The sequence below is a fragment of the Aspergillus fumigatus genome, chromosome 1, assembly GCF_000002655.1.
Source record: "Aspergillus fumigatus Af293 chromosome 1, whole genome shotgun sequence".
NCBI classification, from domain to species: Eukaryota; Fungi; Ascomycota; class Eurotiomycetes; order Eurotiales; family Aspergillaceae; genus Aspergillus; species Aspergillus fumigatus.
In genome coordinates, this window is record NC_007194.1 from 70,208 (window position 1) to 97,492 (window position 27,285).

General features: G+C 47.7%; 9 protein-coding genes across 9 annotated transcripts; 6 read left to right on the forward strand and 3 right to left on the reverse strand.

Annotated features, from left to right (window-relative positions):
- Window positions 1-2,985: 2,985 nt before the first annotated feature.
- On the forward strand, window positions 2,986-3,501 carry AFUA_1G00270 (uncharacterized protein; the record flags this gene model as incomplete). The annotated part of the gene is made up of 1 exon (XM_744686.1): window positions 2,986-3,501. One exon carries the CDS (start codon window positions 2,986-2,988, stop codon window positions 3,499-3,501), a length of 516 nt encoding a protein of 171 aa, XP_749779.1.
- Window positions 3,502-4,226: 725 nt separating this feature from the next.
- Window positions 4,227-6,124, forward strand: AFUA_1G00280 (uncharacterized protein; the record flags this gene model as incomplete). Its single annotated transcript, XM_744687.1, has 2 exons — window positions 4,227-4,533; window positions 4,587-6,124. The coding sequence occupies 2 exons, from the start codon at window positions 4,227-4,229 to the stop codon at window positions 6,122-6,124; spliced, it is 1,845 nt and encodes a 614-aa protein (XP_749780.1).
- Window positions 6,125-9,044: 2,920 nt separating this feature from the next.
- On the forward strand, window positions 9,045-10,485 carry AFUA_1G00290 (uncharacterized protein; the record flags this gene model as incomplete). Its single annotated transcript, XM_077803760.1, has 5 exons — window positions 9,045-9,207; window positions 9,671-9,871; window positions 9,922-10,204; window positions 10,263-10,364; window positions 10,404-10,485. The coding sequence occupies 5 exons, from the start codon at window positions 9,045-9,047 to the stop codon at window positions 10,483-10,485; spliced, it is 831 nt and encodes a 276-aa protein (XP_077659933.1).
- Window positions 10,486-11,512: 1,027 nt separating this feature from the next.
- AFUA_1G00300 (ankyrin repeat domain-containing protein) lies at window positions 11,513-13,451 on the forward strand (the record flags this gene model as incomplete). Its single annotated transcript, XM_077803761.1, has 5 exons — window positions 11,513-11,553; window positions 11,678-11,956; window positions 12,114-12,454; window positions 12,555-12,804; window positions 13,373-13,451. 5 exons carry the CDS (start codon window positions 11,513-11,515, stop codon window positions 13,449-13,451), a joined length of 990 nt encoding a protein of 329 aa, XP_077659934.1.
- A 572-nt stretch (window positions 13,452-14,023) lies between these two features.
- On the reverse strand, window positions 14,024-15,491 carry AFUA_1G00310 (putative class V chitinase; the record flags this gene model as incomplete). Its single annotated transcript, XM_744690.2, has 5 exons — window positions 14,024-14,369; window positions 14,419-14,534; window positions 14,565-15,025; window positions 15,077-15,369; window positions 15,415-15,491. 5 exons carry the CDS (start codon window positions 15,489-15,491, stop codon window positions 14,024-14,026), a joined length of 1,293 nt encoding a protein of 430 aa, XP_749783.2.
- Window positions 15,492-16,856: 1,365 nt separating this feature from the next.
- AFUA_1G00320 (uncharacterized protein) lies at window positions 16,857-17,693 on the forward strand (the record flags this gene model as incomplete). Its single annotated transcript, XM_744691.1, has 3 exons — window positions 16,857-17,169; window positions 17,228-17,415; window positions 17,556-17,693. 3 exons carry the CDS (start codon window positions 16,857-16,859, stop codon window positions 17,691-17,693), a joined length of 639 nt encoding a protein of 212 aa, XP_749784.1.
- A 1,048-nt stretch (window positions 17,694-18,741) lies between these two features.
- Window positions 18,742-18,984, forward strand: AFUA_1G00330 (uncharacterized protein; the record flags this gene model as incomplete). Its single annotated transcript, XM_744692.1, has 2 exons — window positions 18,742-18,811; window positions 18,860-18,984. 2 exons carry the CDS (start codon window positions 18,742-18,744, stop codon window positions 18,982-18,984), a joined length of 195 nt encoding a protein of 64 aa, XP_749785.1.
- Window positions 18,985-20,627: 1,643 nt separating this feature from the next.
- Window positions 20,628-21,020, reverse strand: AFUA_1G00340 (uncharacterized protein; the record flags this gene model as incomplete). Its single annotated transcript, XM_744693.1, has 1 exon — window positions 20,628-21,020. One exon carries the CDS (start codon window positions 21,018-21,020, stop codon window positions 20,628-20,630), a length of 393 nt encoding a protein of 130 aa, XP_749786.1.
- Window positions 21,021-24,740: 3,720 nt separating this feature from the next.
- On the reverse strand, window positions 24,741-26,394 carry AFUA_1G00350 (ferric reductase family protein; the record flags this gene model as incomplete). The annotated part of the gene is made up of 5 exons (XM_744694.2): window positions 24,741-24,950; window positions 25,001-25,068; window positions 25,115-25,859; window positions 25,910-26,144; window positions 26,189-26,394. The coding sequence occupies 5 exons, from the start codon at window positions 26,392-26,394 to the stop codon at window positions 24,741-24,743; spliced, it is 1,464 nt and encodes a 487-aa protein (XP_749787.2).
- Between the last annotated feature and the right edge of the window lie 891 nt (window positions 26,395-27,285).

Below are 27,285 nucleotides of genomic sequence, written 5' to 3' on the forward strand. Positions count from 1 at the left end.
CGATAGAAGCAGTTACGAGCCCGATGCCAGCTTATTTCTCGTACTAGGTCAATCTCGGAAGTGTCCATTTGGTAATTCCTGCTATTGATGGGTTTCAGTGGCGCGGCAGACCTGCCTATATATACTGTATGAATTCGGGTAGAGTACATAGATTATTGGTCCACTTAAATCGTGCAGGACTAGTAACCTTGAGAGCCAGCAAGTTTATTCCAAGTAATAGCGCTGTGTGGAAAAGAGCCCCCCTCCCCGATAATTTTGGCCAGGGTGTCGAAAAAGTTTTCCCTGTGTGGTAAGGCGAAGCCAACAAATAACGAAAATAAAAAATACAAAGATAGGTCTACTCATAATTACGGTAGATGGTTCCTTGAAGCCAAATGAGATTGCAGCAACCACCGAAGTCGATAGCAGCTCCCATAAGAGATTCAACGCTTGTTCGGACCATTACGCCGCTCGAGGTCCCAAGTATCGGCTGAGCAATATTTTAGGCAAACTTGAGATTCCCTACAAAGCCAACTCTGAAGACAAACAGCACGCACCTCAAGGTGAATGCTGACACGAGCTAGGCTCTACAGATGTATTCACATTCGCTTGAAAGAGGAAAACAAAGATTGACGTACTCAGAGCCATATTGGACGGACGATAGAAGGCTTCCATCAACCCCAGAACTCACAATGGAGGAAATTCAAGTAGCCCAACCTGTGATTGTCGTCTGTCTATGGTGTACAAAACCCAACCCCACTATTACGGAGCCGTGGTGGCCATTCCAAGCTCGGACAGGACTAACTAATATTCCTTATGCGAAGGTCTTGATATACTCGTCCTTCTCTTCACTCACAGGCCGCGTCTCGACGTCCTTTATGAACGTAGCTTGTACTGTCCCGAAGTGGTCCCAGTCCTAGTAAACCGAACTTGATGTGACTGGCCGGCTCGTCACGCCACCACATTAGCATTGAACATTGTCGGCTTCATATCCTATGCCACCCTTAAAACGTTCTCTCGTGCTCCAGCATGTACCTTATCCTGATTACAGGTGCCCGATCTAACGAATGCGGGGCGACGTTGGGTGGCATTGCGCACTCTCCATGAATCGTGATGTAGACATCCCCCGCTCTGTCGACGGGAATAAGACGTAATATCTGTATGTTTGATGCAATGCTGCGATTTAGGTAAGGCAAAAGTTCCGCTGATCTATAGCCCGATATTATTGTTTGCACTGTGCGGAATACTGAGTTGTTGAGAGCGTTTCTCGTATGCCTTCTTGAGAAAATATCGTAGATGCTACTTACGACAACTACTCAAACCGCTGCTCCTTGCATATAACTTAGAGGTAATTTTAACTTGAAATCTCATATTGTAAATTATTATTCGGCGTTAATTCCAAGCAAACAGGCAGTGCTCCACGCGCATAGCCACATGTGGCGGCGACGGGGTGACAAGCTAACCAGATTTGTGAAACATGTATTGACCAGAATTTATTTAAACCTGGTATGCCCGCAAATGATTGTTTTACTTTCATCTGAGTCACTTCTACTCTACAGGCACTGTAGAACCATGCATGAATGCCCACCTCGACCAGTGCGCCGGAACATTACAAACCTACCTCCTGAGATTATTGTGGATATACTTTCAAATTTGGCGGATTTAGACAGCCTCTTATCAACAATACAATCCTGTCGGTACCTCTACCGGAGTTTTAAAGACCAATATGACGGAGGCAGAGCAGTCATAGAATCAATTTTCGCAAGGATATTGCTTCTTGAACCTACGCCAGGAAAGGTCTGCAATGCGATAACCTTTGCGGTTCACCACAACTGTGTGCCTTATGTGGCAGCGAACTCCCTGTTTTGGCGTGCATGGAACTTTTTCAGGGACCGGATTCCTGAAATGCCTGACTCGGACGTGTCGTGGTCATACGCTGTGATCTGCCTTCCGCCGGATGCACAACGCTTGCTCGTCGACATCGCGAATGGGAGACGTCTTACGGAACGATCTTCACTATCTGCCAAGAACTACAAAAGTCACAGACAGAGCAAGACTGAGAGAATCAAGCCTCTTTTTGACCTGATATTGCTGGGGAGAATTCTCAAGAAATTGACGCTGATGGGAACGTGGAGGCCCTTATTGCTAATGGCATGTTCTGATGTCCGCGAGATGACGTGGGACGGACACAGAAACATATTACAGTGCTGATGTAGTGTCCCCAGAGGCCATGATGGAGTTTTCTATGTAGCTTGTTGCCTGTATAAGCCACCTTGCGGTCTTCAGAAGACTATTGCGAACTATCAATAATGAAGTCTTATAAAGTGCCGATCAACGCGAAGTCGTTTGGACTGATATGCCTGGATAATGAGTCGTCTCTTTTTGTCGGGGCGGGGCTGCTGCAAGGCCGATGAAAATCTACGGTCGTAATTCAATCCGGTTCACCTTTCCATAGTACAAGTAAATACTCAGACGATAGGTGCTCTTGCGCGAAAGGGAGTCAACATTGAGAGAAACTGTTAATGTGAACGAAGCAATGATGGTGACCTGCTCTTGCACAGAAAGGCATGAGAGAAAGAGTTGAAACAACAGAGCGTGCCGAACACTCAAAACCGGCAAGTTAGAACACGTGAGTTGCGGGCGGTTTGTGTGTTGCTCAAGTTATACATGAGAAACAGAACTTGCCCGAGCCAGAACCGCCCCGTCAACCCCACGGCCCCTTTCCTATTTGTCTACCGTACGTATGCCTCTAAGCTCAGTCAACCAGGGACGTTTTTGGGGTGCAACCCTATATTCTCCCGCTCAATATTGATCATCGGCCTATGATTTACTAATAGGTAAACACTGGCAGACTTATTACGAGCCGACTCGACCGCCTCGCTACCATCTTTTCTCTCTCCCTCCCCTACCCTCCTAAGGTTGTGAGTGAATATTTCTACTATCAAACAGACTGAGATTGAGGTTATCAGTGGGGCCTGCAATTAGGATCCGGAAGGCCTAAGTATCATGTCCCATACGGACGGGCAAACAATCCTTCGCAATGAGAGGCATATGCTCTCCAAAGAAGCGACAGCTGCGCTCTTCGCCGAGATTAATAAAAAACCGGACTTTGTTTTTGACGCTCTTGAACTTTGCGACGCCACGGCATCATACGTGGAGGCTACAGTCAAAGTGCCTGAAGACGCCCGGTTCATAGACAATTGGGGAATAATCGGAATACTCTTCTACCAGGTCATGTCCAAGATCAGCGGTGGCGAGAAGATCCGCAATACCAATACATACTATCGCGACATCCAAAACTGTGTCAGGCCCGGAGCAGTACTCGTTCTCATGGCTCACCGTGTTGGAGAGAGCTTGCTAGAAGCTCGTATTTCTTCTGTTGAAGGCTCCTTGATTGCTACGACATCAGCCACATACAGCACTTCGTTTGCGACGGGAGACCGGAGAAAGCTCCTCGCTCCGCCTATTGATTTTGATGCAACAAGTCCCAGAAATGCTACGCCTCGGAATCTGACCCCTTAGTAGGCTAGCTGTGGACTGATTGTATTTGATTGCACCATTGATACTGTAAATAATGTACTTAGACAGGTTGCAAAAACCCGGTGGAGGCATAATAACTCTGGGGAATATGGTACAATATTGCATGTTAACCAAAGGCGTTAACATGCCCTCCTATTGAGTAGGGTGTAGTCCGGCCTCAGCTCACCTCTTGCGCGCAAAGAGTAGAGCGAGTCCACAAGAATGCCATAGCTGCAAACAAAGTCATGTAGAGCCTAGTATGTCTTACCAGATACTCAAGTTCGTCAAGATCATCACGTCATTGTGCCCAGCGAGATTGATGGAAAAATGCACAACACCTTGTAACTCTTCAGAAAAGCCTTCGGATTCATGGTGATAGGACGACACCAGATTCTAAATAAACGAGACTGCCACTATGAGAACGCCGGAATGTGGTAATTTAGCTCTTAGTTTTTCCCAGCGGAATAGTTTATTATTTTGTAGGAGCAGTTTAAGTGGAAAATGGCGGAACGCATAGTACATCAATGTTGCGGTCATGATATATTGAAGGCCGTTGATAATGTTGCTGCGCTTATGGTTGCTATTCTCTAGCCCCGCGTTCCACGAGAAGACGGCAGGAAAGAGAGGGGCGTCGGAGCAGCTTAAATACCGTAAATGCCTCCCGTGTGATAGCTCTCCAGCACATTGCAGAAAATAAGTTGAAGAGACTAAACAACAGATAACATCAGATGGCGGACGAGTTCCCGCGTACAGCTGCCTATAAAAAATTGGTAGATAAGGGCTTAATCAAAGTTGATAAGGACCTTCCTCAATATGTACAAGATGTCAGCAAGGATCTCCAAGGAAATGCAAGAACTGGGGAGCTTGAAGATGCAATCGCCAAAGTATGCAAAAGGATTCGTGAAATCGACTCTTCGGAAGTGTTCGATGTGGAGGGTTTCGAGGGAAATAGACAGGAGGCAAAAGATTTCCTACTGGATGTCTTAGCATTGGCAGAAAAGGGGGGAATTGAAGGCGCTGGTGACGCAGTTAAAAGTAAGTCTTCTATAAACGCCTATTTGGATCTGCATGCACTGACAATCGTCAAGAGGTGAGCTCCACCAACATAACCGACGGGAGCGACAACGACAGCGAAAAAGAGAGCGATGGCAAGGAAAACGAGGAAAAGAAAGAAAAGGAAAAGCAAGAAAAGGAAAAGCAAGAAAAGGAAAAGCAAGAAAAGGAAAAGCAAGAAAAGGAAAAGCAAGAAAAGGAAAAGAAAGAAAAGAAGGAAAAGGAAAAGAAGAAAAAGGTCTCTGACGACGACTCTGACAGTGAGTACGGGTCTGAGTATACTCCTGGCTCAAGGGGTAGAGGAAGATCCGCAACGCCCATGAATGATGAGGTCCGAGAACAGTTAGAGTCCCGATTGAAAGAGTACTACGACAAAGCTATTGAGGCTTTGAGGAAATACATTTGTGGTGACAAGGCATCCAAAGAAGACCTTCGAGCGTTGAATAACAATATCCGCTCTGATGCAGCGCAACTGCTAAAGTGCAAACCAGAAGACACCACCAACTTCACTATTCCGTTCGACGAGTTGAAGAAAATGATCAGCAAAGAGGTGGTCACGGCCCCAGAAGATGCTCAATCCGACGAATACGCCGAAAAGCTGGGGGAAGCTAAGATCAAGCTCTACTATCTTTGTCGTAACCACAATATCCCGCAGAAATGGTTGAGCGGACTTTTGGTTGATTCGGCGAACGACGGTGCTACTTATGAGTATCGGAGTATCTACAATAAAGAAAATCGGAGTGCAACGGAATACTGGCCGTACAGAACACTGCAAGGCAATGGCTTCCTGGTACTTTTTGAAAAGAAAAAAAGAAGTCAGAAAGGGGAACAAAGCTCTTTTGGAGTACAAGTCTTCGACGTCCAATCGAAAAAGTTCAGGGTCGAAATGAGGAAGTCGATTGGAAGCGAAGTCTTGAACGAATGGCGCGGGCTTAATGGTACTTACAAATTCTCGGCGGCAGATCGCAAACATAGCAAGGACAAAGACGGAGAGATAGAAGAGGTCTTCTTCTATACGATGACGCAGAAGCAGACTAGTGTTGCACATTCAAGCCAGCCTGCTCACGCTGAGGTCTGCGTTAAATTCGCTAAATCTATCTGGCCCCGGATAATTCCAAAATGCGACGTCCAGAAACTTCTTCCCGCCGACGAGGAGGTTGATAACATCTTGGAGGGGCTAGCCAAGAGAGACCACATGCTACTCCCGCGTGAATTTGCTCCTAACAGTGTCAAGATACCCATGAGGCCAAAGAGGGATGGCATGCCAGAAGTTCGTCTGGATCAGGCCCTCAAGTGGCGCAACATAACGCCAATTGATCCCTCTGTGTCAAACTACTCGAGAGATTCGGTTCCCCCTGACTTTGACATACCCAGACAGACGCGGGAATCCACCTTTTCTCCAAATTACGACAATGGATTGGGTCGGTTGCGGAATGAATTCGACGAGAAATTCTCAAAACTCAACTCTCGCATGGATCATCTAGAAGAAAGTGTGGTGACCGCGGAGTACCTTGATAACAGATTCAATCAGTTTTTCCGACAAATTAGTGAAAAGCTAGAGTCGCGGTTTTGAGCAAGCAACAACGCAAGCAAGAATATGGCATGGTACAGTATCAGTGAACAATCGGAAAGCTACCATCTCCGGCTAGCAGCTCCAAGAAAGTTGGCCATCGTTATGTCACTCAACGAAAGCTGAATCCAAAGAAAAGCACTCCCCTGGTATCTTTGTCTTGCTTTGACCAATCCTCGGGCGAATTCTGTCCTCTCAGCGGTGAGTACTTGTCCAAAGTACATTGTTAATCCATGCTTCGTATATCTTGAATTTCTGTCCAAATCTCGTTGCTCTTTCTTGTTTCGTGGCCAGACTAGTTCTAGTCTCCGATAGGTATATTCGAACGATTTTGCTTCATTCTATGACCGAACAAAATGTATCAGCAGTGTGAGACCATTAGGCATCCCCGCTGTTAGATCAAACTCCAACAGTACCATTTGAGTTATCTGTAATCCGGTCTGGCCTTGATCATTTATTCGCCGCGTAGTTCCCCTTGCGTTATCCTTTGCTCAACCGTGTTCAGGTTGCAGCTCCGGTAGTTCTCTGGAGATCCAGACGCAACTGGACAAGCGCAGAATGACTATCTGCCCTTCAAAAGGAGCAACGAAATACAAACATTAGTTAATCGATGCAATAGCACAGACAGCAGTTGAGCAGAACGCCGATTACTCCATTTGGATGGCTGGTTTAAGCTACCGCCCGCAGGTATATTATATTGGCATGTCAGCTTTCACAGTAAAGTACATAAAGGAATGTCCTACTGCGACTTGATAGAAGCATGTGGGGTGCCTCAGTGAATCCTGCCGCAGCTGCTGGGCTGCTGCGATTAGGGCTCTGATATTGACCTTATCCGCTAGAAACTTGTTCAAAATCATGGCTACTTCGTATATAGACGGCTGTCTAATCAACGACTCTAAATCTTAAGGTCCCATGGATACAACCCCCTACATTTGCAATAATGGTGGAAGACTCAAAATAAAACGAAGATTAAGTGACCATACACTGTGTACTTGTAAGCGTCTCCATTATATCGAATAGCATGGCATAAATAACGCTCAGAACGGTCTCTGAAGTTATGAAAAGATATTATTCTGGTACTGTATGGCTGATCCGGACCACCAGTCTACGCCGGCCGCGATATTTTTCCAGGCTCATCCTAAGGAAGCTTCCATACTTGCCGGTTTCACCGGAAGTATTTCTAAAATCAAAGAAAACCTCTTTGATATCCAAAAGAAGTTTAGCTGGGCCACGGTTGTTGACCTTCACAGCTTCAGATCTAGCTGTTAACTAGCATGCCAGTTGTGTATATTTAGGGAAACGGGAAATCAACAGCTTTGACAAAGGCTGCTTTCAATTCCAAACTGGGTCACTCTGGCCCGTGCAGCCATACATGTGAGCAAGCTTGACATAGCAATCCATACCTAATCGCAGCGAGACGACTAGATACTTTGTGAGGTGTGGGTGTGGGGCTGAAAGGTGCCTGGGGTAAACGAGGGCTTCGGTGTGAGAGAAGTAGAGGTGGCTGATGTTATGGCAGTAAAAGAAGAGTCGAGATCGCAACCGCCATACTGTACAGTAATAGCAAATTGAAAACTCAAGCTGTCTTCATGTGGGCTTTGGAACGTGCTCTTGCTAGCATATAGGAAGCCAAGAAGCAAATAAATCGACTCGCCCAGCAAAACAAGACTTATACTGTATGTCAATAATTCTAAAACAACGCTCAATGGGAGAGATGAGATGTGGAGTAAAGTGGCTGGCAGTACGCTCGGTAAGTACCCATGGTATTTGCCTCTCAAATCCCCTAGTGTCTTCAGTAGAGCTAACTATCGCCGTTGTATTCTTCGAAATTCTTTAACGTTGGTCATTGGGCTATCCTCAGAAGGGAGTATTCAACGGGTCTATAATATATTACTATATTCAACTTCCCTTGTTCTATTATATCAAAAATCACGACAGTAATGGCCAATAATGAGCTATTCTTGGAGGTCCTCTTATGAAACGTAAGACCTACAATATAAATAAGCATCCGCATGAAGAATCTTGGCCTCATATTCTTGCTTGGAGCGTGAGTGATAAGCCGAATCATACTGTAGAATAGATTCGTTAAGAGTGCAGGTTAGGAAAAGAATACATTTGAGGTAAATGCTGGGCCGAGAGAATTACACCAGGCTCTGCAGACCGTTACTAAAATATAAGAGATCAACATCATAGCACTGCCTAGCTGTCCTACGGTTATATTCTTATTATCTTCTCTACAGTATATCCCAACTTGACGACGAACTCTGGGCCTGGAGACCCAATCGGGTGTCTCTGCATTTGAGTTGTGCCTATTTACCGTTGTTTGGCCTTAACGAGGAATGAAGGCTACTATTCTTCTCTTCTATGTTTTTCCGTTGATTGCTAAAGCTGTAGGATGACAAATGCGATCCATGCATCTAGGCGACTGCTCAAAATAGAAAGCTGATTAGGTGGGGTAGGTCACATTGAAATCTCGCACAGATGCTTCGGTCATATATGATCCTACGGTTGGCGGCATGGTACGTACCGCATAAGTGTGTCATGTCAGGCCCAGCTTACCCCAAAAAACAAGGTGCTGAACGTACCAACATTTCCCGCTAGTGCAAGTGCTTTCAAGACGAAGGTGCTTAAGCGAGGCACGGTATGAGCAGGATCTCGGAGAGCTCTGTGGGCCCAAGATCGTCTTCGGATCTGACTTGGCACTTAGACCAACGAACCAACTTGCTCTTTCAGCTACAGCCTTGCGCATGTCGATGTTACTGAGAAAAACATAGAGTGGCTCAGCCATGTGAGCGACATTACCTGTGCTGCGCCGGTGAACAATTGTGCACGCGTGTCAAACATAGGAACTTCGTCCATTTTCTTCTGCAACTGGGTGGGTACCAGGTCCACAGTCACAACGCAAATTTCATTGACGCGATTGATGCAGCAAAACTCTCAGACAATCCATACAAAATGTGGGGATCTTGTTGCTCCTGCGAAGCAGATATCCAGCACGTGCCGCTTGTCTGATTACTACGATTACGGATACATTGAGCAGACTCTGGAAGAAGACGGTTCCACTTACAAGTATACCTTAGCAATTGGTGGAGAGACACCTTTTGGAGTTTAAAGTGTCGCATCTGGTTTGTTCGACCGTATTAGGTCAGAAGACTCGGTAGTTCTCGCGTAAATCTAGAAACTGCGGAACAGAGACAGGTTCAAGTGCGAGGAGTACTCAAGCCAATGTGACCAAATGTGCTTTAACCAAATGATCCCTTGTTGAGCACGTTACTTGCTACCCGTTGAACTCCATCTGATCTGAAGAAGCCAAGTAAATCCATTATTTGCATTGTACTCAAAACCAAAGAAATAAAGGATAATGAGGTGCATTGTCCGATAGGAATATATGACTCTGTTTCGGGTCGTACTGCCGATGTCACGTTAGACCTTCTTTGTCCCTTGAATCAGCATCCTCAGAGTTTCCCGGGAAGATGGACCTTTTCGCTCATTGTTGGCCCTCCTTGACAACCAAGGTCTTTCCTCTCTTCTGTTTCGCCCTCTGCACAGTTACTGCTGCCTCGGAAAGCCCGCAGAATTCAGATTCCATAGGAAAGCTATCCACTAATGTGTGCAACATCCTTGCTGGCGTCTCAGGGTACACACAAGTGCGCATAGAGATACTGAATAATGGACTGACGGAGACTTACACATGGTCAACGACACTCGCGGAGGGTTGTGAAGCTTACCTGGGTAAAGTTCTCACTGCTTGTAAGGATGGCAAGCTTCTACGTTGAGGAAATTAGCTAACAACGGATCAGGTCAGACGGAATCGTCGTCTACCAGTTGCAACGAAATCCATTTATCATTTGGCCGCTCTTCGTCCTCGACGACGATAAGTCTGCAATCGGTTAATAGCGCTGAGATTGAGTCGCGCACGATCGCTACAGTGCCTAGCATGACAATCGCCAGTAAGGAGACGGAGTCTACTTCGGCCCAGCAAGTTACCGAGGAACACCAGACTCCACCAGCCTCGCGTACATCAGACAGCCAGAAAGCGACTCAGGGCTCGAAAACATCTTCTGATGCACCGACACCATCGAGGTACTGTAAATAGCCGTCCTCACTGTCTTAAAGCCCGCTTACATAACTTTGAAATCAGTACTTCGCCTAAGTCTGCACCTTGTTTGGAAAGCCAAGCAGCAGATACTCCTAGTTCATCTTTGCCGTCAGCTACCTCGGCTGCGCCTTATTGTGTTATAAAGTAAGTCCAGTGTTCTGCCATACCTCTCTATACGGCTAGCCATCAAGATGGCGTCATTGCTCCCGCAGCCGTTTGCACAGCCCGCTTCTGGGTGAAGTCCACCCCCCTCTCCAGCGACTGAAACAGAAATATGAGCTTCAGTTCTGGTGGGCTTCTGACGACTCGATAAAGACATTTCGCGTTCAGCCCTGTATGGGGACGCAACTTTTGAGTGATGCACCAACTAACATTTTCTGTCAGAGGAGACGACCTAGGCCGAGGCATCTGTTACTGCCTTGGTCAAACGACGGTCCCTTATACGCCATCTAGTTGTCAGGTATTTTGGAGCTAGCGATTGGACGACAGGTAATCCTCCCAATGAAGCGACCGAAGAAGCATACTCCTTGATTTGACAGTAGTGGCAGTGATACACCCCAGCCACAAGTGTGTTTTCTCGGAATATGCTACATCTCATGCGGTATCGTCAATGCCCCGGGCGTGGCGCACAGTTCTTGGTGCTGGTGATGCTGGCAATCAATAGAATGGACAGCACGATGTGACTCATGTAAAGCGAGCTAGGATACTGAGGAGAATATCCTTGTCATAGTGATGAACGTTGATCTTGTAAGGTTGCCTTGACTCTTCCCGGCCACAACACAACTGCGGTAGGCACATCTGATCGCAGCATACATAAATCCCTTGTCGGTCTCTCTAATTTCTCACTCGACTAACTGGCCACTTATTGCCCACAACGCTGCCTTCTCGAGTAAAGGACGAAGACACAGTTCGTGTAGTTACGTACTGTAGATATGCCGTCGCAGGGCTGTTATAGTTCGCGGAATTCATTGTCGCCACAATCTATCCAGACACCCCTGAGCTTGTAGTCGTCCACTGAATCAACAGGCTATAACGCTAGTAAAATATGGTCCGAATCCAGCGCCCTAAAGACAAAACAAATTCCGGCAAATGGAATTAGAGTCTTTTCAATTCAGTCAGATATGGACTTGAAGATGTTCCGTTTACTGTGATTCTTTGCTCTTTGCTTGGCAAAATTGGACCCAATTGAGCCGTTAGGGAGGAGATAAGCAAGAGCTAGCCTGATTCAAGTGGGCTAAGTGGAAAAGGTTCTTCTAAGAAATGGAGCCGATAGTAATGTCCCAGACATAGAAATGGTTACTCCGTTTCATAAATCCATCATGAAGGGAAAGCTGTCTACACTGCAGATGTTGTTGAAAAAATTGCCACCGCAGCCATTCTGCGTTTGTGGTCGATGAAAATCGTGATAAAAGTGACGAGGAACCGCTGCTGTGCCTAGCTGCCGCTTGGAAGAGGAGCGAGATGGTGCAACTGTTGCTCGACCATGGATGGAATGTGAACGACGAGGATGCAGAAGAGCTAACGCCATTGCTTCTGGCAGCTAAGGAAGGATATAGTTCAGTGGTCCAAGTCCTCTTGAACCACCCGCAAATCAATTTGCACGCGCAGGACCATTGCGGATCGACAGCCCTGCACGCAGCCGCTAAAGAAGGGCATTTGGAAGTGGTCAAGCTTCTTCTGACCGAGGGGAGCATCGACGTCAACGTGAAGGACAAGGATGGCGTCACCCCACTCTGGTGGGCTACTCAAAAATCGCCACGATGAGTTGGCCGCCCTACTACTGGCTGAACCGAATGTGGACGTCAACGCTGTCAACCAGTTAGAGAGACCCTTCCCGGATCGATCTACCTCTCTCCATCGTGCAGTCCAGGCACGCGATGTGCGCATAATGAGCCTGCTATTAACGAAAGAGGACCTGGATCCAAATGTCGCCGACCACCAAAAGTGGACTCCACTCTGCTGGGCAGCTAGCCAAGGGGATGTGGAAATGGTTGATCTGCTCCTCACCCGGCCAGAAATCCGCATAAACGGGGTCGAGGGCGAAGAAGTTCCGCCGCTCTGTTTAGCGGTAAGAGAGAGCCATACCCAAGTAGTCCGTCGCCTGCTCCAGTACCCAGGCATTGACATGGACCAGGGATGGGGTGCCTACCTGCCACCGCTTCTGGCTGCCATCACCACAGGCCATTCCGACGTACATAGCAATGGAGCTGCTTGCGTCCGGGAAGCAGTTGAACGTTAACATCCAAACCTACGCGAAAGTGTCCGCACTGTCTCTGGCCGCGCGTCATGGTGACCTACAGGTAGTCAACAGTATCCTGTGTGACACCCGCACAGACCGTAACAGTGTTGACGATTGGGGACGTACTGCGCTATGGTTGGCAGCCCATACGGGGAAGAGTGTTGTCGTGGAACGGTTCCTGTTGGACGATAATATACAGGTCGATATAGGGGACGACGACGGGATAGACGCCCTGAATGCAGCGAGTAAGCGGTATCATTTTGATACTGTCAAACTCTTACGGACTCATCGGCCAGAGCATCATCACGGTGTCGGTGGGTCTCGCCCGCTTATGGCTAGCAATTAGTAGTGCTGCCGCCACCGGAGTCACAGGCTGGTTCATTTTTATATAGTGTATGCATCCCGGAGCGTCGTGGGCTGGTAGCGTAGGACATGCTCAATTCGTCTCTTCTGCCTGCAAGGAGTCACCTGAACTCCAGAGACACTCGAATATCGCCCGCAATTTTGGTGATCGTTATTCGAAGATATCTTAGAACTGACATATTCACATACGCCAGCTCTGACTAAAGCTCTATGCTGTTGAGCAAGCATTCTGTAGCAGGGTGCCCCGCACCCTTGTGACATTTAGGTGCCGACAACCCAGAACGTTTTTCCCAGTATCTGACCAAGTTCCTTTCTCATCACAAGAAGTCTTCAGTACTGAAATAGCAGAGTACTAGTATGACGTGACCGCAGTTCAGTCTCATAATGGCCATCTGAGTTGATATGTTCGTAGACAGACGACATGAGGGGTAGCATGCGTCATGGAAGTTCCAGGGTGAATCAGAACAAGGCAACGCACACGTAGTAAACAATAAATGGCATTTCAACAAGGAACTCTTGCGAGGCAAGGGAATAATTACTGGTGCGACAGTCCCGTCGTGGTCGTGATTATCTACAACTCCAGAAAGGCCCAAGCCGCTTGCGAATCAGCTCGCAACGCTTCTTCGTAGCCCATGCAGTGAGCGACTTCCCAAGCGTTGCTTGATAGGCCCAGTGTGCCTCCGAGGATAAGTACCTTGAGGTTGAAACACGCCAACCGTCAGAGCGAGCGAAAGGGATCAAAAAGGAAACATGAGCTATGTGAAGCCGGGTTGATTATGCGGAAGGAGCTGTAACGCAATCATTAAAAGTCGTTGGTGTATATGTATAACCACCTGTGCGTCCATAATCACCGATCTCAGCAGCTCCATTTGGGTGCTGATATCTAAAAAGGCCCTTGCATTTTGCACGGTTTTCGCGTGTTCTAGCCCCTCGAGGAGCAACGCATTCTCCCTTTGCAATGTTTGGACCTTTTCAGCGAGGCTCGGACCCCATTATGATAACAGATATCGGTCGTTCTTTCAACCATGATGTTTATTCTAAACCTTGTGGCACCTTCCGATAAGAAAGGGTCTCGACTCGACATGTTTATTATATCTGCAGCCTCAATCTCCAATCCTTCGCTTGGCGAATTTCTTGACAGCTCATCTCAGTACGTTCCTTATTCTACACTACCTACCGAGGCCTTAGACAACATGCACTATTAGGCACATGAGGCAGGAGAGTTCTGGTCAATCGACCGGCCTCTGAGACAATCCTGCATAGCCTTCAAATGCTCCCAGCTCAGGCTGTCCTCACCCAGACTCCATGCCATCACGCCACCCAATTTTTCTGCATCCACTATTTCTTTGAATTTGCGAGTAATCAACTCAGGAGTGTCCCAAGTCCAGAAAAGGCTGGCCTGCTTGTCCCAGAAGTACTGCCCGCCGGCTTGCTCGTCCGTCTTGCCGCCCTTGGAAGCGCGGCGCCACGAGTCGATTACCGAGATGCCCTTGCACTCACCATAGTCCGAGAGACAGCCTGCTTGGCAGAAGTCATTGCCAGTACCGCTGATTGAGCTTAGTTCATGTCATTGAGAAAGGAGAAGAGCGAGCGTACCAATAGCCATACTGGCTGCAGCATGAACCAGCCGGGCATTTGGTCCCTTTGGAAAAGCCACAGGTTCCATCCGCGGAGACTTTCAAGTTACCTGGAGCAGCTGCCATTGCGCTTTTCTAAAAGGTCAAGGTTCCTGACGTGCCTGCGTCTGATCCATCGGGGTTCTCCAGGGCCAAAACCCCGCATCCAAGTGGGTGTTCATTGCAGTTAGACTTGGGGTCGGTCATGAACCACTTGGCGTAATACGCGAATCCCAGGTTGATCTTGGCAGTGTCGAGACCGATCTCCTCATACGCCTTGATAGCGTCGAGTGACCCTACCACACTTGTGTGGTGGTTCGTAACTTTATCGCGACGGTTCATCAGATCGTACGACATCACGTTCACCATATCCACAGACGGCCAGATTTTGGCACTTTGTTCCTTTGTAAACGCGATCATGTCGGCGCTTTTTCCAGGGACAGATATTGAAAGGAGCTTGTCCGGACCGATAGCTTCACGAATTGCTTGGAGGAAGAGTGGGTAGAGTTCGACTTCGTCGATCTTACGGCCGTTGGGTACCTCAATATAATCCCCGCCGTTCCCACCAGGATACTCCCAGTCGATATCTGGAGCCCAAGCGTCAGTACCTTGGATCGCTCGCTGTGTTCGTTACACACCGACACCGTCAATACCTAGGTCCTCGATCATGGTCGCGACATTCTTGGCATAACGGGCCCGGGACGCATCATCCTTTGCACCTTCCGAGAACCCTTTGGTATCGCCCCAGCCTCCAATAGCAACCATGACCTTGGTATCAGGTCCGAAGCGCTTCCGCAAAGTTTCGACGGGCTCAAACGGCACGAACTTGGGGGGAGAATCAGAGTTGAAAATAGTGGAATTCGCAAATGCCATGATCGCGTGAGTTATGCCTTCTGTGCGGTCACTGCCTGGGAGATCAACAGTATGATATCTAGATCGTTACTATATATCGCTTCTTGGGAGGCGCGGTTCTTACTCGTCTATATACATGGCGAATCTCAAGCCCAATGCGACTGGGGCAGCCAGGAGGCACTGGAGAAGGACTCTAAGCATGGCGTGCTATGTTAAAAAGAATTGACAGAGGAACCAGGGAAGACCGAGCAAGATAAGAGGTATTTGAAGCAACAAAGCAATCAAGCAACTGGGAATGATAAGAAATAGTGGAAATTACTGGTAGATGGAACGCGGTGGACTATCCTGGGTTAAAATAGCCGTCCTACTAGCATTAGCATGGACCGTAGCAAAGCACCCGGTGCCCCAGTCCAGAGGGACTGAAAAATGAAGTTATTATCTGACAGTACAGTAACACCGTTAGGAGGCCTACAGAACTTAGAAATTTCGCGACGACAAATTAGATGTCTTCTAATTAGGACTCGGAGAAGAGAATGCGTACGGAATATGTGTCATGTAAAGCCAGTTCGGCTGATCTTTGGTTCTACCATTGTCCTTGGTGATCTTTATTCGTGGCTGGCGGTGCGTGACCTACAGACGCGTCCTGGAAGTTAGACTATCCCTGTACGAATACGGCGTGGTCTTCCTCAACCAACAGCTCAAATGTGAAAGACGAGAGGAAGGGGCAGAAGGCTCCCCAAGCTCATGGCCAAGAATATGAGGTCCGAGTCAAATTTGCGGGCCATAAGAAAGTGCACTATCAGCACGAGACAAACAGCCAAAGAAAAAGGGGTTATTGCAAATATATGCGCCCCAAAATAAATCCTAGTTGCAAGTTCTCACCCATGGGCGAATTGTCATCGTTGACAGCTCAGTCCTTGCCGTTATGGGGAAATATGTCGAAAGTGCTGAGCAAGCAGCACACTCTAGCTTCGTTGCATACATTGGCCAGTGAACTGGGAATTTTGGGCGAAGAGTCACTGGTCGAACAGAAAGTATAAGTCGGTATGTCTAGGGTCGTGATCGTGATCCAACTATACAAGGTACTGGCTGTTACAGGGGCAGATCGTCGTCAACCCTCTCATAAAGAATGGCGAAGTTGGTTTACAGGTTCCTAGAAAGACCGACACATCATCTGAACCTATCATAGTGTAGTAGAGCCATGCATGATAGCAGTCCCCGAAATTGTGACTGTAGCTATGCGCAGCCATTGACTAAGCCATTCCATCCCATCTTCCTGGTGCAACTTAGCGAGGGCCAAACATGACCATGATTGGTTGAGGATAGGAGGCCATAACAATGATACCTTGAGCTTGCAGTAGCATGACCGCAGCAGGGGTGCATGACAGGGCTTCTTACCGAAGCGCAGACAGTGAGGTAAACCACGCTTACTATTACAGGTGAAACGAGGCCAGTCACCCTGAATTGAGGGGACTAAGGAACATATAAAAGGCGTTGTCACCCGTGAAAGATCGCAGGTGTACTATTGATTATTCCTTCTTGCCTATCTCCTACCTCTCAGCTCACATGGCTCCAAATCGGCGCGGAGACACGATAGAAAACCCCATCCCTATTGACTATGAGCACCCCGGAACTGTTGGCAGAGAGACATCTTCCGAAAAGACAGGATTCCCTATAATGGCTGAGGGTAGAGAGGGACCTTCACACGGCCTTCCCTTGAATGACTTTGTGGAAGATGACCAAGTTACCGTAGACACGGAGGTTGCAACCCCACCACCCACTCTCACTGAGGACATGGTTGGGGGAGCTTTACACCATCAACCGCCGGATATTGAGCGGGACCAGGAGCCAGAAGCCACTGACTTGGGGTTCCCTCCTGGTATGTTTGACGTGCCCTCCATGCAGCGGTTGTTTTACTTCTCCTTGACATAGTACAGAATCTACCATTGCCACCACTGACGGCGAACATATGTATCGACAATCCGCCATCGACGTTTCCCAGGACACTGATCCTGTTCATCCTGTGGGCCCCATCCCGCCGAATAAGGTCCCAGAGTCTGCCAGTACACCTAGGCGGCCTGTCACTAGCAACTACTCTGGTTGCAATGCATCAGACTCGTCAGCAGTAGGAAGTTAGCTGGGTTATTCTGTATCCCATTGAGTGTCCCTGAGGCTTACTTCAAATAGGCTCGGCCGCACATAGCATCTTACTTCGGTTTCTTTCTGCCTTTTTGCCAAGCTGGGAGATCATCGGGGTGTATCCAGACAATGGCTTTCTTGAAGTACAACTTCGAATTCCAGACACTGGGGCGCGAAAGAGGTCTGCCCCAGAACCTGAGCCTCCTGTCAACGATGGGCCTGGTAAAGATTCTGGGCCTCAGCCCCGGAACTCAAAAAGAGTGAGGTGGCACGACGACATCAGTCGTTGATGTCACGCCTGCTCCCGTGGGAAGTTGTGTATCCTAACAGAGTACCGGCCTTCACCTCACATCGCAGTCTTGTTCTCGGCAAGCATGGATCTGGAGTGAAAAGATGGAGAACCTGATTTTTGAAGAATTTCTGGAGGCTGCTTGCTACCTTGGGTGTTCAAACATAAGCCACAATGCTGCTATCCACAAGATGTTACTCTTGCGGTATGGCAGCGGCGCATCACATTGCAAGTGAACGATCATTCGGAACCGCTTCCTTGAATTCCTGTTCAGTATAATATAGGTGTCGTAGGTGACAATGTAATTCAAGCTAGAGCAAATTATGGTTAAACTCTGGCAATCTGGATTAAGTGTCAAGGCTCTGAGGAGTCCCCAAGCAGCCCGACTCATTGTTGGGGATGATCCTGATTGCCGTCAGGCCAAACCTTCGACCGGTTGGTTCGCAGGCGCCCTTTTGAATGTAATATAATTCCATTTTCAGACCAAGGTACTACTTTTGTGCTTAGTGCATATGATCGAGCGGCAAAGTGTCAATCGATGTACGCTTACCCATTTTTATAGGTATACAGCGAGTGACCGAACCAGTCTGACATCACCTCGGAACGAGTGCTTGCTCCATGTGAGGCATATTCGAGCTGGAATGCATTGCAGCCTAGCACATACTTGGGGGTTTGAGAATATATAAGTACCTGTCTGTCCCCAGAGCTCATATTCGCATCCCTATCCCAACCTACAACTTACAAGCCCGGATAACTGACGGCATTTCTCACTTTGCATTTTTCACCATGTCTCTCTTTATTCTTATCTACTGTCGCTTCGGACTGCGGCTGTCAACTCCGAATAGTTCTGCTGCTCTTGTTCTTACAGAATCCCAGACTTCGCCCAGTGACCAGAATGTCAGGGATATAGGAGGGCTGCCGACACTACCGTGTCCTCTCCCAGGGACAAGCTATGGTGAACCGCATATTTAGATTTCTTCGGCAACCTACTGACGGGTTGCAGAGAACTCTATTGAACTCGATATGTTTAGTGACGAAGAGTGTGACTCCAGCGTCCGCTTGGACGATTGCCAGCAACCAGGCGATAGTATCGGTTAGTTCTAGTTTCACTGCGATCAGAATATGCGCTCTAATGACCTAGACAACCCAACTGATCTCGATGCTGCAACTACGGTAGCATGCAATACAGGAACCATCGACAACCTATCAGACAGACTCCATCAGATGGAGTGCGTCATCGATGGTAAGAATGAGTTCCCACCCTAGCCGGCGTGTTCTAGTACTGAAATAAACCATAGGCCGCTCTTTTGAGGAACACTACAGATGCAAAATTTGCTTTTGCAATGTGGTAGATCTTGCGTTACGCTGTGGCCATACCTATTGCTCTGACTGTTTCAACAAATACTTTCACAAGTCGGTCCTAGACGAAGCTATGGGAAGCCAGCGTTTGGCCTGTGAGTACCTAGAAAGCCAGCAGTGTAAACTCCGGTGTCCATTTTGTGGGGATTATCTTCTCGGCCGCTATGCTGGTCAAAATCATCGTGATTCTCTGGACGGCGCTTATGTCCGTCTGCGCTGCCCAGACCCGGAAAGCTCCCATTGCTTCATTAAAAACTACATGGTGCAGGGTGTCAAATTGAAGATACCGTGATTTCACGTCGTCTTTTTATGTACCATTGCTTCGTTGCTTTCGAATGCTCCCTTGTACGTCCTCGTTGAAGTATTAGTCAACGTACGCGGCTTCCATCCTATGCCAACATCTGACCACCAGATGGCAGAAATGGTGGTGTCTTCAATTATAGCAATTCAGTCAAACATAAGACAAGGCGTACGACATTGTATTCCCAACTGTATGGTGGCCGAAATTCATATCACAGCAGTTGTGGGGCCCTGCTGATCTTTTACTCAGATGCTACTTGCCGTGTCTGTTGCAAGCACTTTCGGACTCTTCAGCAATTACCTTCTTGCCTTAGTATAGGCTTTCCCTAACAAGTTAGGTTTCTCGGTCCGATTATGCGAAGGCAAAGCCTCCTTGTTCGATCTTCAATCTAGTTATCTGTGATAAACAGTAATACTCCAATGTTGATGATAATTGCGATTATTTTCTACTGTTGTTCGACAGCATATCCGTGGAGATTGACCGACCACGTGTCGAGTCGTGTTTTGCCAGTACCCCTAACTAGCACGGAGGTCAAGTACGAGAAGAGTCTAGGGTTCCATATTGTGTCTGCGCATGCTGCCTGTCTACACCAGACAGTTCAGCCTTCGGAAACTGGTTAAATCCTGTACTCTGGATCAACAGCCTAGAAATCCCAAATGGATGGGTTAGATCCACAGTTTTATAAAGGTTAGAATATACTGAAGAGTCCGTGTCCGTGCCGGCTTAAAGTCAGTTCTGGAAAGTAGCCTAGTTCAGTAGGATGAAAACTGTCTTCGATTTCGCGTGGTATGGCGGCTTTGAATTGATCGATGAGAGAGGCATATCTTTAACATCAGTTGGAAAGCAAATTGCTGACACCGCCAAATCGCCATGGTCAGAAAAGCCCCTTTTGTTGTGAATATAGATGTAAGCCGGCGAAAATTCTTCTTGATTGTTCCACTTGAACAGTGTGGTCAAGTGGGGGTTTCTTCCTATATTCAAATTTACTGAGAGTATACCTTCATTACTAAGCTCAGCGTCCTTAGCCGCATCAGGTTTGGCAGCTATAATAGCAGACTCAGTCGAGAACTCCCCACTCGTGCTCTTCGTCCTCGGTCCCCTTTTCCATTTCCTTGCGTTTATCTCCCCAATGGTATTGAGATTGACAGATTTAAAGACTTGCACGGCGACTCAAGTACTTCTCATGTACGCAGCTAGCGCATGTCTTCCCATCGGGGGACTTCATGATTGGACGCACTGTCGCCATCCTCTACCCTGCGTCGACCACAGTATTGACAAGCCGCATCCTGGCTCCTGAAGAGATGGGATGATGAAACCAAACAGACAGCGACCAACTGACTCCTAGTCTATCCCAGTAGCAGGGCTGTCCAATTGTGAACAGTGAAGTTGAGCTAATATTGTCAAACATAGTTGATGCTGCACCACCTTGTAGAACATCCTTGTTGCACATGGAATCTGCTACCTCAAATTCGAACACGGTTGTTCTCGTCTCTGCGTGAGCTCCAATGTATTCCACAGTCCGGAGCATTTGTGTGTCAAATCCACTATACTTGGGATCTGCAACAATACTCGCCAGGTATAAGCGAATGCGTTCGTCCCGAGACAGTTTGAAGTCTGTCATTCGATACGAGTCTCCTGCCATGACCTAAACTGTGTCAGTGTCAGTACTCCAGTTCGTGAACAGGTTACATCACCTACAGTACAAGCTTTTCGATCTTTCAAAGAGTTTGCCACAACGTTTACAAGCATGGTACTTTCCGCGTGCTACGATGTTCTTACTTGTAGGTATAGTCGGAATTCTATTTCCCTCCATAAAATCTCAACCTCCAGGTTGATGGCAGAATCCTAAGCATAAAATTTTGCTAATTTTATGTAGCCGCCGACAAGTTCCGCTCATATCCCTAATTCCCTACACCTTCCGTCTCCCATCCTCGTGAAAGTCGATTTTGCATCCACTCCGCAGGCTCTCCTGCAAGCAAAGAGCTATATCTAACGCATGAAAGGCGGATTGCAACTTCAGAGGGAGCTCATTTCCATCCAAGATGGCGCCCGTAAACTGCTCTAACTCAGTAACAAACGCCTCGCTGTACCGATCGATCCAGCCGGGCGTAGCATCCTGTAGGATTCCCGAGGAGTTTGAAACTTGGAGATAGTAGTAGGCAATCTCGATTGTTCAGCTGTGTCGGACACTCAGGAGTCGGCACGACTTTTCAGGACCGGAGTTGCGTGTTCGCTATTTGACTCATTGTACGCGCTTCGCTTATTTGAATGCCAGCCTGTTCATAAGCAAGAGTACACAAAAGTCAGCAGCATGGTTCAACATGACTTCGTGAGGTTTTCTCGAAAGTGGGGAAATAATCGCCTCCGATTGGCTGGTATTCCCACTTCGTACCCACTGAAGCCTAAAACCGACGATCGCGGACCAACAGTTACGTTCAACCAGTTCAACCAGTTCAACTACGATAAGGCCGCATGTTCAACGACGTGGCGAACCCCGGACCTTCAATGCTTTTCCGCATGATGAACATTCGCGCAGCTCTTAGGCTCAGACTCGGCTGCGTCGCCTGTAGTAGACAAACCATACCCGCCGCCCCCTTCAGATGACTGCTTCGACAGGTTACGTAGTTCGACCGCGATTATGGAATGTGACCGGGATGGTTGAACATGTGAAAGTCAAAAACATCAGCGACATTGTTCGACCATGATGAACATCCCTCCTGCTGTTAAAAGTTCAGTGTGTTCTGCATTTCACCGCTGCACCAGCTTGCAAAAGAATGGAAGCTCGGATAACAACAATTTAACGAGTCCACTGCAATGGAGAACCTGCAGGATGGTCCAGTACGAGCAAGAGTGTTCAGTCCTAGGAGCAGAAAATATGGCTTTTATGTGGGATGGAAGGGAAAGAGAGCAAGAAGATGAGGAACAATGTCGTTCAAAACGCTGGGTGGGCAGTTGTTCAACCTGGACCAAAGGAGTTGTTCGATCCGGACATTTTGGAGAGGCACTGTCAGGTCAGAACGAATCAACGAATCTCTACGTCAGAACAAAGACATACCAGGAGGTTTTGGCTTGCATATTGCTGAGTGTTCTACGGGCCTGCACCGAAATGGGTGAATTCAGGTTGGCATCCGGAGAACCGAGGTTGTTGTCTCCATTTAGATACAAGCCCTAACTCATCTACTGACATCTGAGAATAGCACAGATACTGTACAACGTTATTAATATAAATGGACCGGACAAGGATAGCTTCATTTGTCAGAGTAAAGGCTCAGAATAAGAAAACGTTGATCATCAATGTTCGCACAGGTTTTTGAATTGCAGACCTTTGATATTTTTGTTAGAGAGTTCAGTACTGCTGAGGTTGTCCATACATTGTCAGACGCTGGATTTCTGTCATCTAACCCCGCACTACCAGGGTATACCGCCATTTTGGGGTCTACACAATCCAAGTCCAACCCTTCAGCGTAGACCTCACAGTGACTGACGCCTGTGAGGCTCATCAAGATGCCAACTTACCAATACAACTACGGGCCCGACCACCGTGGCGCACCCTTGGGATGGGATCTATTGGGATAGAATGGCCAGAGATATCGGGACTTAGATAAATCATCCCCGTACTATTTCCACGGCGGCGCACTTAGACCACAAACACGGTAGAGGGAACTCGTAAGAGGACACGCCCCAGGGGCGGCGGCCATGAAAACGGTGATCTGCTCTCGCTCGCAAAATCCAACATCGTGAAGTCATGAAGTAATTACAAAATTATAATACAGTAATAGAGTAATCAGGACTCGATCCTTTTAGGCTCCTCCTTCCAGTAGCGCAGGATCAATATGTCGGGACATTGAACTCATTGAATGACCAGGCACAGTAATATCTATTAAATCAGACTAACTCCGCACACCACCCTCCGCTAGCCATCGGTCTAAGACCAGGGTTAGAAGCAGAGGTGATGCAGTAACGCATTGAAAGAGAGCAACAGACCTCTCCCCAATGAAACTCTCCTCGTCGACTTTCGATCTGCTGAGAGACGAACTGGACAATGTCGTCCTCAAGCATCGATTCAGAGCTTGAACAGATTTGGTTCCGATAATCACGGTAAAGGGGGATCAAGGTAGCCGATGGTAGATGGCTAAAGATCATGTTGACGGAGTCAAGGAAAGCGTAGGGCTCCCACTCGTTTTCCACCGCTTGTTTGAATCTTCTCAACGGAGTTTCCTTACAACGCTCAGGAAGGTTCCAGTACCTCGCTAGCATGTAGATGGAACATTGGAGGACGAGTTCGTGGATGTTATCTGCGTAGAGTATTAGTGCTGGAGTAACCCGCAGCATGAGAGCGAAGGACGTGAATAGGGTCTGCTATCCCACCTGAGCCCTCTGCTAAAGGAGGACAATCTGAATAGTCACCGAGATAGATAAGCTCCAGAGCCTTCCAGACAACGTTGGCAGGCCAATGGCTGACGTGATATTCAATTAACCCTGTCGACTTGAAGCTGTGTCGAAGATGATATTCGAGATGCGCGCTTTTGCTCTGGAAAACGAAGGTGTGCACAGGAATTCTATAACCAGCCACGACAACAAATGCGTCTGCTCCAACTCTTATTTTCCATATTGCTCTAGTAAGTTCTTCTGAAAGAGACATGTTTCGAACATACAGTAGCACGCAAATGATTCGCGACTTATCTGGTGTAGACTGGCTATCCCATGCGCGCTTTAAAATAGTTATTTATTCGAGCTTGGACGAGCATGGCTTGTAGATGGTAGCTGGCAGCCGGGAATAAAATAGCCTGACTCTGTTCAGCATGCGAGACACATTCATAAATTCAAGCTACACATGCCTTATACAGGTTCTTCTCTTGCTCTATCCAGGAGTTGAGAGACGACCACCGCCATTGGTCTGACATTAGCGCCGGATGCGTTACATAGAACTCACCCTACACATACACGTCATGTATGTCAGAGCAAAGATCAACATATGGTTTTCTAGGTTGCAATAGAAATCTTATCTACGGCAGTTCTCACGGCTGTTGAATGAGTATTAAATAAAATAAATAGATAAATTTAGAAAATAAACTCAAAAGATGATTCGCTCACTCTATCTGATCTTCAATAAAAGTGATGACTTTCTAAATTTCATTTATTCTTTACTGCTCTCCCAGCTTCTTCCTCAATCTTTGTGACCTTTGGTCCCATCACGCAACCAAAATGAAACACACAATACTCTGGGGCTTAGGAGGGTTGGAATTCCACCTTATGAAAATTGACCCTCTAGTCGAGATACTTCCTCACAACCACTGTCAAATGATCTTGCAGTTCATCCTTTGCTGAAACTGGGGCCACTTAGCATAAAATACCGCAGGAACTAGTGGACCAACTCACTCAGTACTAGTAATTTACCCCTTTCCTCTTGAGAGTTGGAAACTCGTTCGATATGTTCGCCGGAGGCTTCGGTCGATATGATACTGTCGTAATCTGGAAAACCATTGTAGATAGTTGCCCGGTGATGGTCTCCGAAAGGCCTTCCTTTCCCGGCTTTTGACTTATACTCCACATAGAACGACATCTCGAGAATCTATGCCCAGTTAGCCGTAAGCCAGCCGAGCTCGCAGAAGATTGACATACATAGCCGTCATCGAGGACATCGTCATCCAGGAGACTGTTCAACAATGGTTCAGCGGCAACCGCAATATCTGGGTGCCTTTAGCGTGGAATATCTCAAAGGCCACATTCACTTACCTATCGTCTGCACCTGCCACACCAGGTGCACGCGACGAACCCGTACCGAGGACGTGTTGTAGCCATAGAGGAGTCGCTTGATGTATGGAACGACACCAGCAATACCAAAGCCACTAGCAACTGCTAGTACGCTCTCGTACTCACCTACTGGCTCACTTCTGCCATACGGACCGCTTACAAAGGCCGTAAATGATGCCGTTCCCTCCAGAGGAGCGCGCGCTCGTAGCTTCTCTGTTAGGCCATGACGGGCCTGCACGAACAGGTCCAAAACATCTTGTCTTCCGGGTGACCAGGACGTTACCATGAACGGATGGCATTGGAGCCACGACGAGAAACTGACGGAGGGCATCCAGAGGTTCACATACTGGCCAGCCTTCACGTGCATTGGCCTTGGAAGCGCTACACGTATCTTCAATGGCGCGCCCTCAGCCGGGTCTTCGTCGGATCCCTCAGTATTTTTGCTTTTCTTCCTGCACATGACCGATGCATAAGGATAAGTCCGAGAGGGAAGGATGCCGTTTCGATAAAGAAATAGTAGGACATGCACGAAAGTTGACAGTAGCAGTATGGCAAGTGGAATATAAAGATAGACTCGAGGGAATATCGATTCAGAGGGAAGGTGTCGCCAGGTCATATAGATGCACACGGCAGCGAGGGCTTGGTGTGTACGCAAAAACAGCTCGAATGAAAGACGGCGGAATAATGAAAGCGAGAACAGCATTAAAGCCACTAGTGACCCAGCCCCCTGCAACAGATCAGTTAAGGACACCTCCACGGTCGTTTCTCTCATCATACAATAACAGCAAAAAGGTTGTTTTGTTCGTGGAGCGAAAACGTCTGCTGGTCAAGCATGGCTACGACGATGTGTAAGGCAAGAAGAGCCGACGCCATCCATGCTGCTGCCCCATGGACACGGCGGCAGGTGTCGAACGAAAGTCCAAGGACATCAGCGAAGAGGCCAAGCTGCATGAAGGGATAGAGAAGTGCCATATTGAGAAGCGACAAGGTCCCAGCTCGCCGACCAATTTCGCTGGTTGATGAAGCGCGAAAAGTCACAGAGAAAATATTGATAACTCCATACGCAAGGGAAAGAAAACAGCCAGCCGAGTCCAAGGTCCTATAAGTCGATGACGACCTAGGAGATATGGATAGGCAAGATGCTTCGCGACCCACCTGGAAAGAGCTTCTGCTAGTGGTTCGAACGACGGAGCAATTCGTACCAGAACTAGAAGCAAGAAAATGCCGCCTGCGACAATTGCGTACAAGGTCATAAATTCCATTTTACTTGGAGGAGATAAAAGAAGATGCAGCAAGCCAAAATCTCCCAGGGGCTTGGTGCCTTTACGTAGTGGGAGACTGGTGCCTGTCTTCGACAGTCTCCAGTGATCCGACATCACATTCATTACATCATCCGAGAGAATTGAATAGAGAGTAGCCCATTGGTTTCTTTGGAGTTCTCTAGGTCAAAAGAACGGTGGTCCTCAAATCTCACATGAAACAAGCCTTGGACAGAGGGAGAAATATATAAAGCCATACCTGCTGTCCCCGAACTCAAGAGGCATTGCCCTGTAATTCTCGTTGCGTCGACTTTGGCCAGCAGCTCTTCTGGTCTCCTATTGTCTCTTGTGAAAAAAATAAATGGATCGCCAAACTATAGCAAGACCTCGTCGGTCGGATAGTCCGCGGGCAAAAGGTCAGCAAAGATGCAGACTCCGGGAGAGTTTATTTAAGAGTGCCCATAAATATGGCGTCGAGTGTGATGCGGATGTCTGCGTTATCCTACGGACGCGGGAAGATGGCCGAACATTTACCTTCAGTACTGACTCATTCGACGAATTTTGCCTATTTTGCAAGAACTGGTGCGAATGACCATAGCTCTGATCGACCAGAAAGCTTACAGTGATAGGATCGACACTATCCACCTCCAGTTAAGAAGACCCCAACAGATTTCACTGGCGGAGTGGCGGATCCGCGGAACTCACAAGAAAGACTAGACGCGGGGTCTGAATCCGGGGATAGTTGATTCAGGCTAGCAGTTGGTTAACAGTAATATTCTGCACATATAGTCTATACCAAGCAGATTACTTCCTGACTCGAGTTTCAGAACTTCTACAAATTGTGGGTATCCAAGCCAACTCTCCTCATTCTTGCGTTAACGTGGTCAGGAGTTC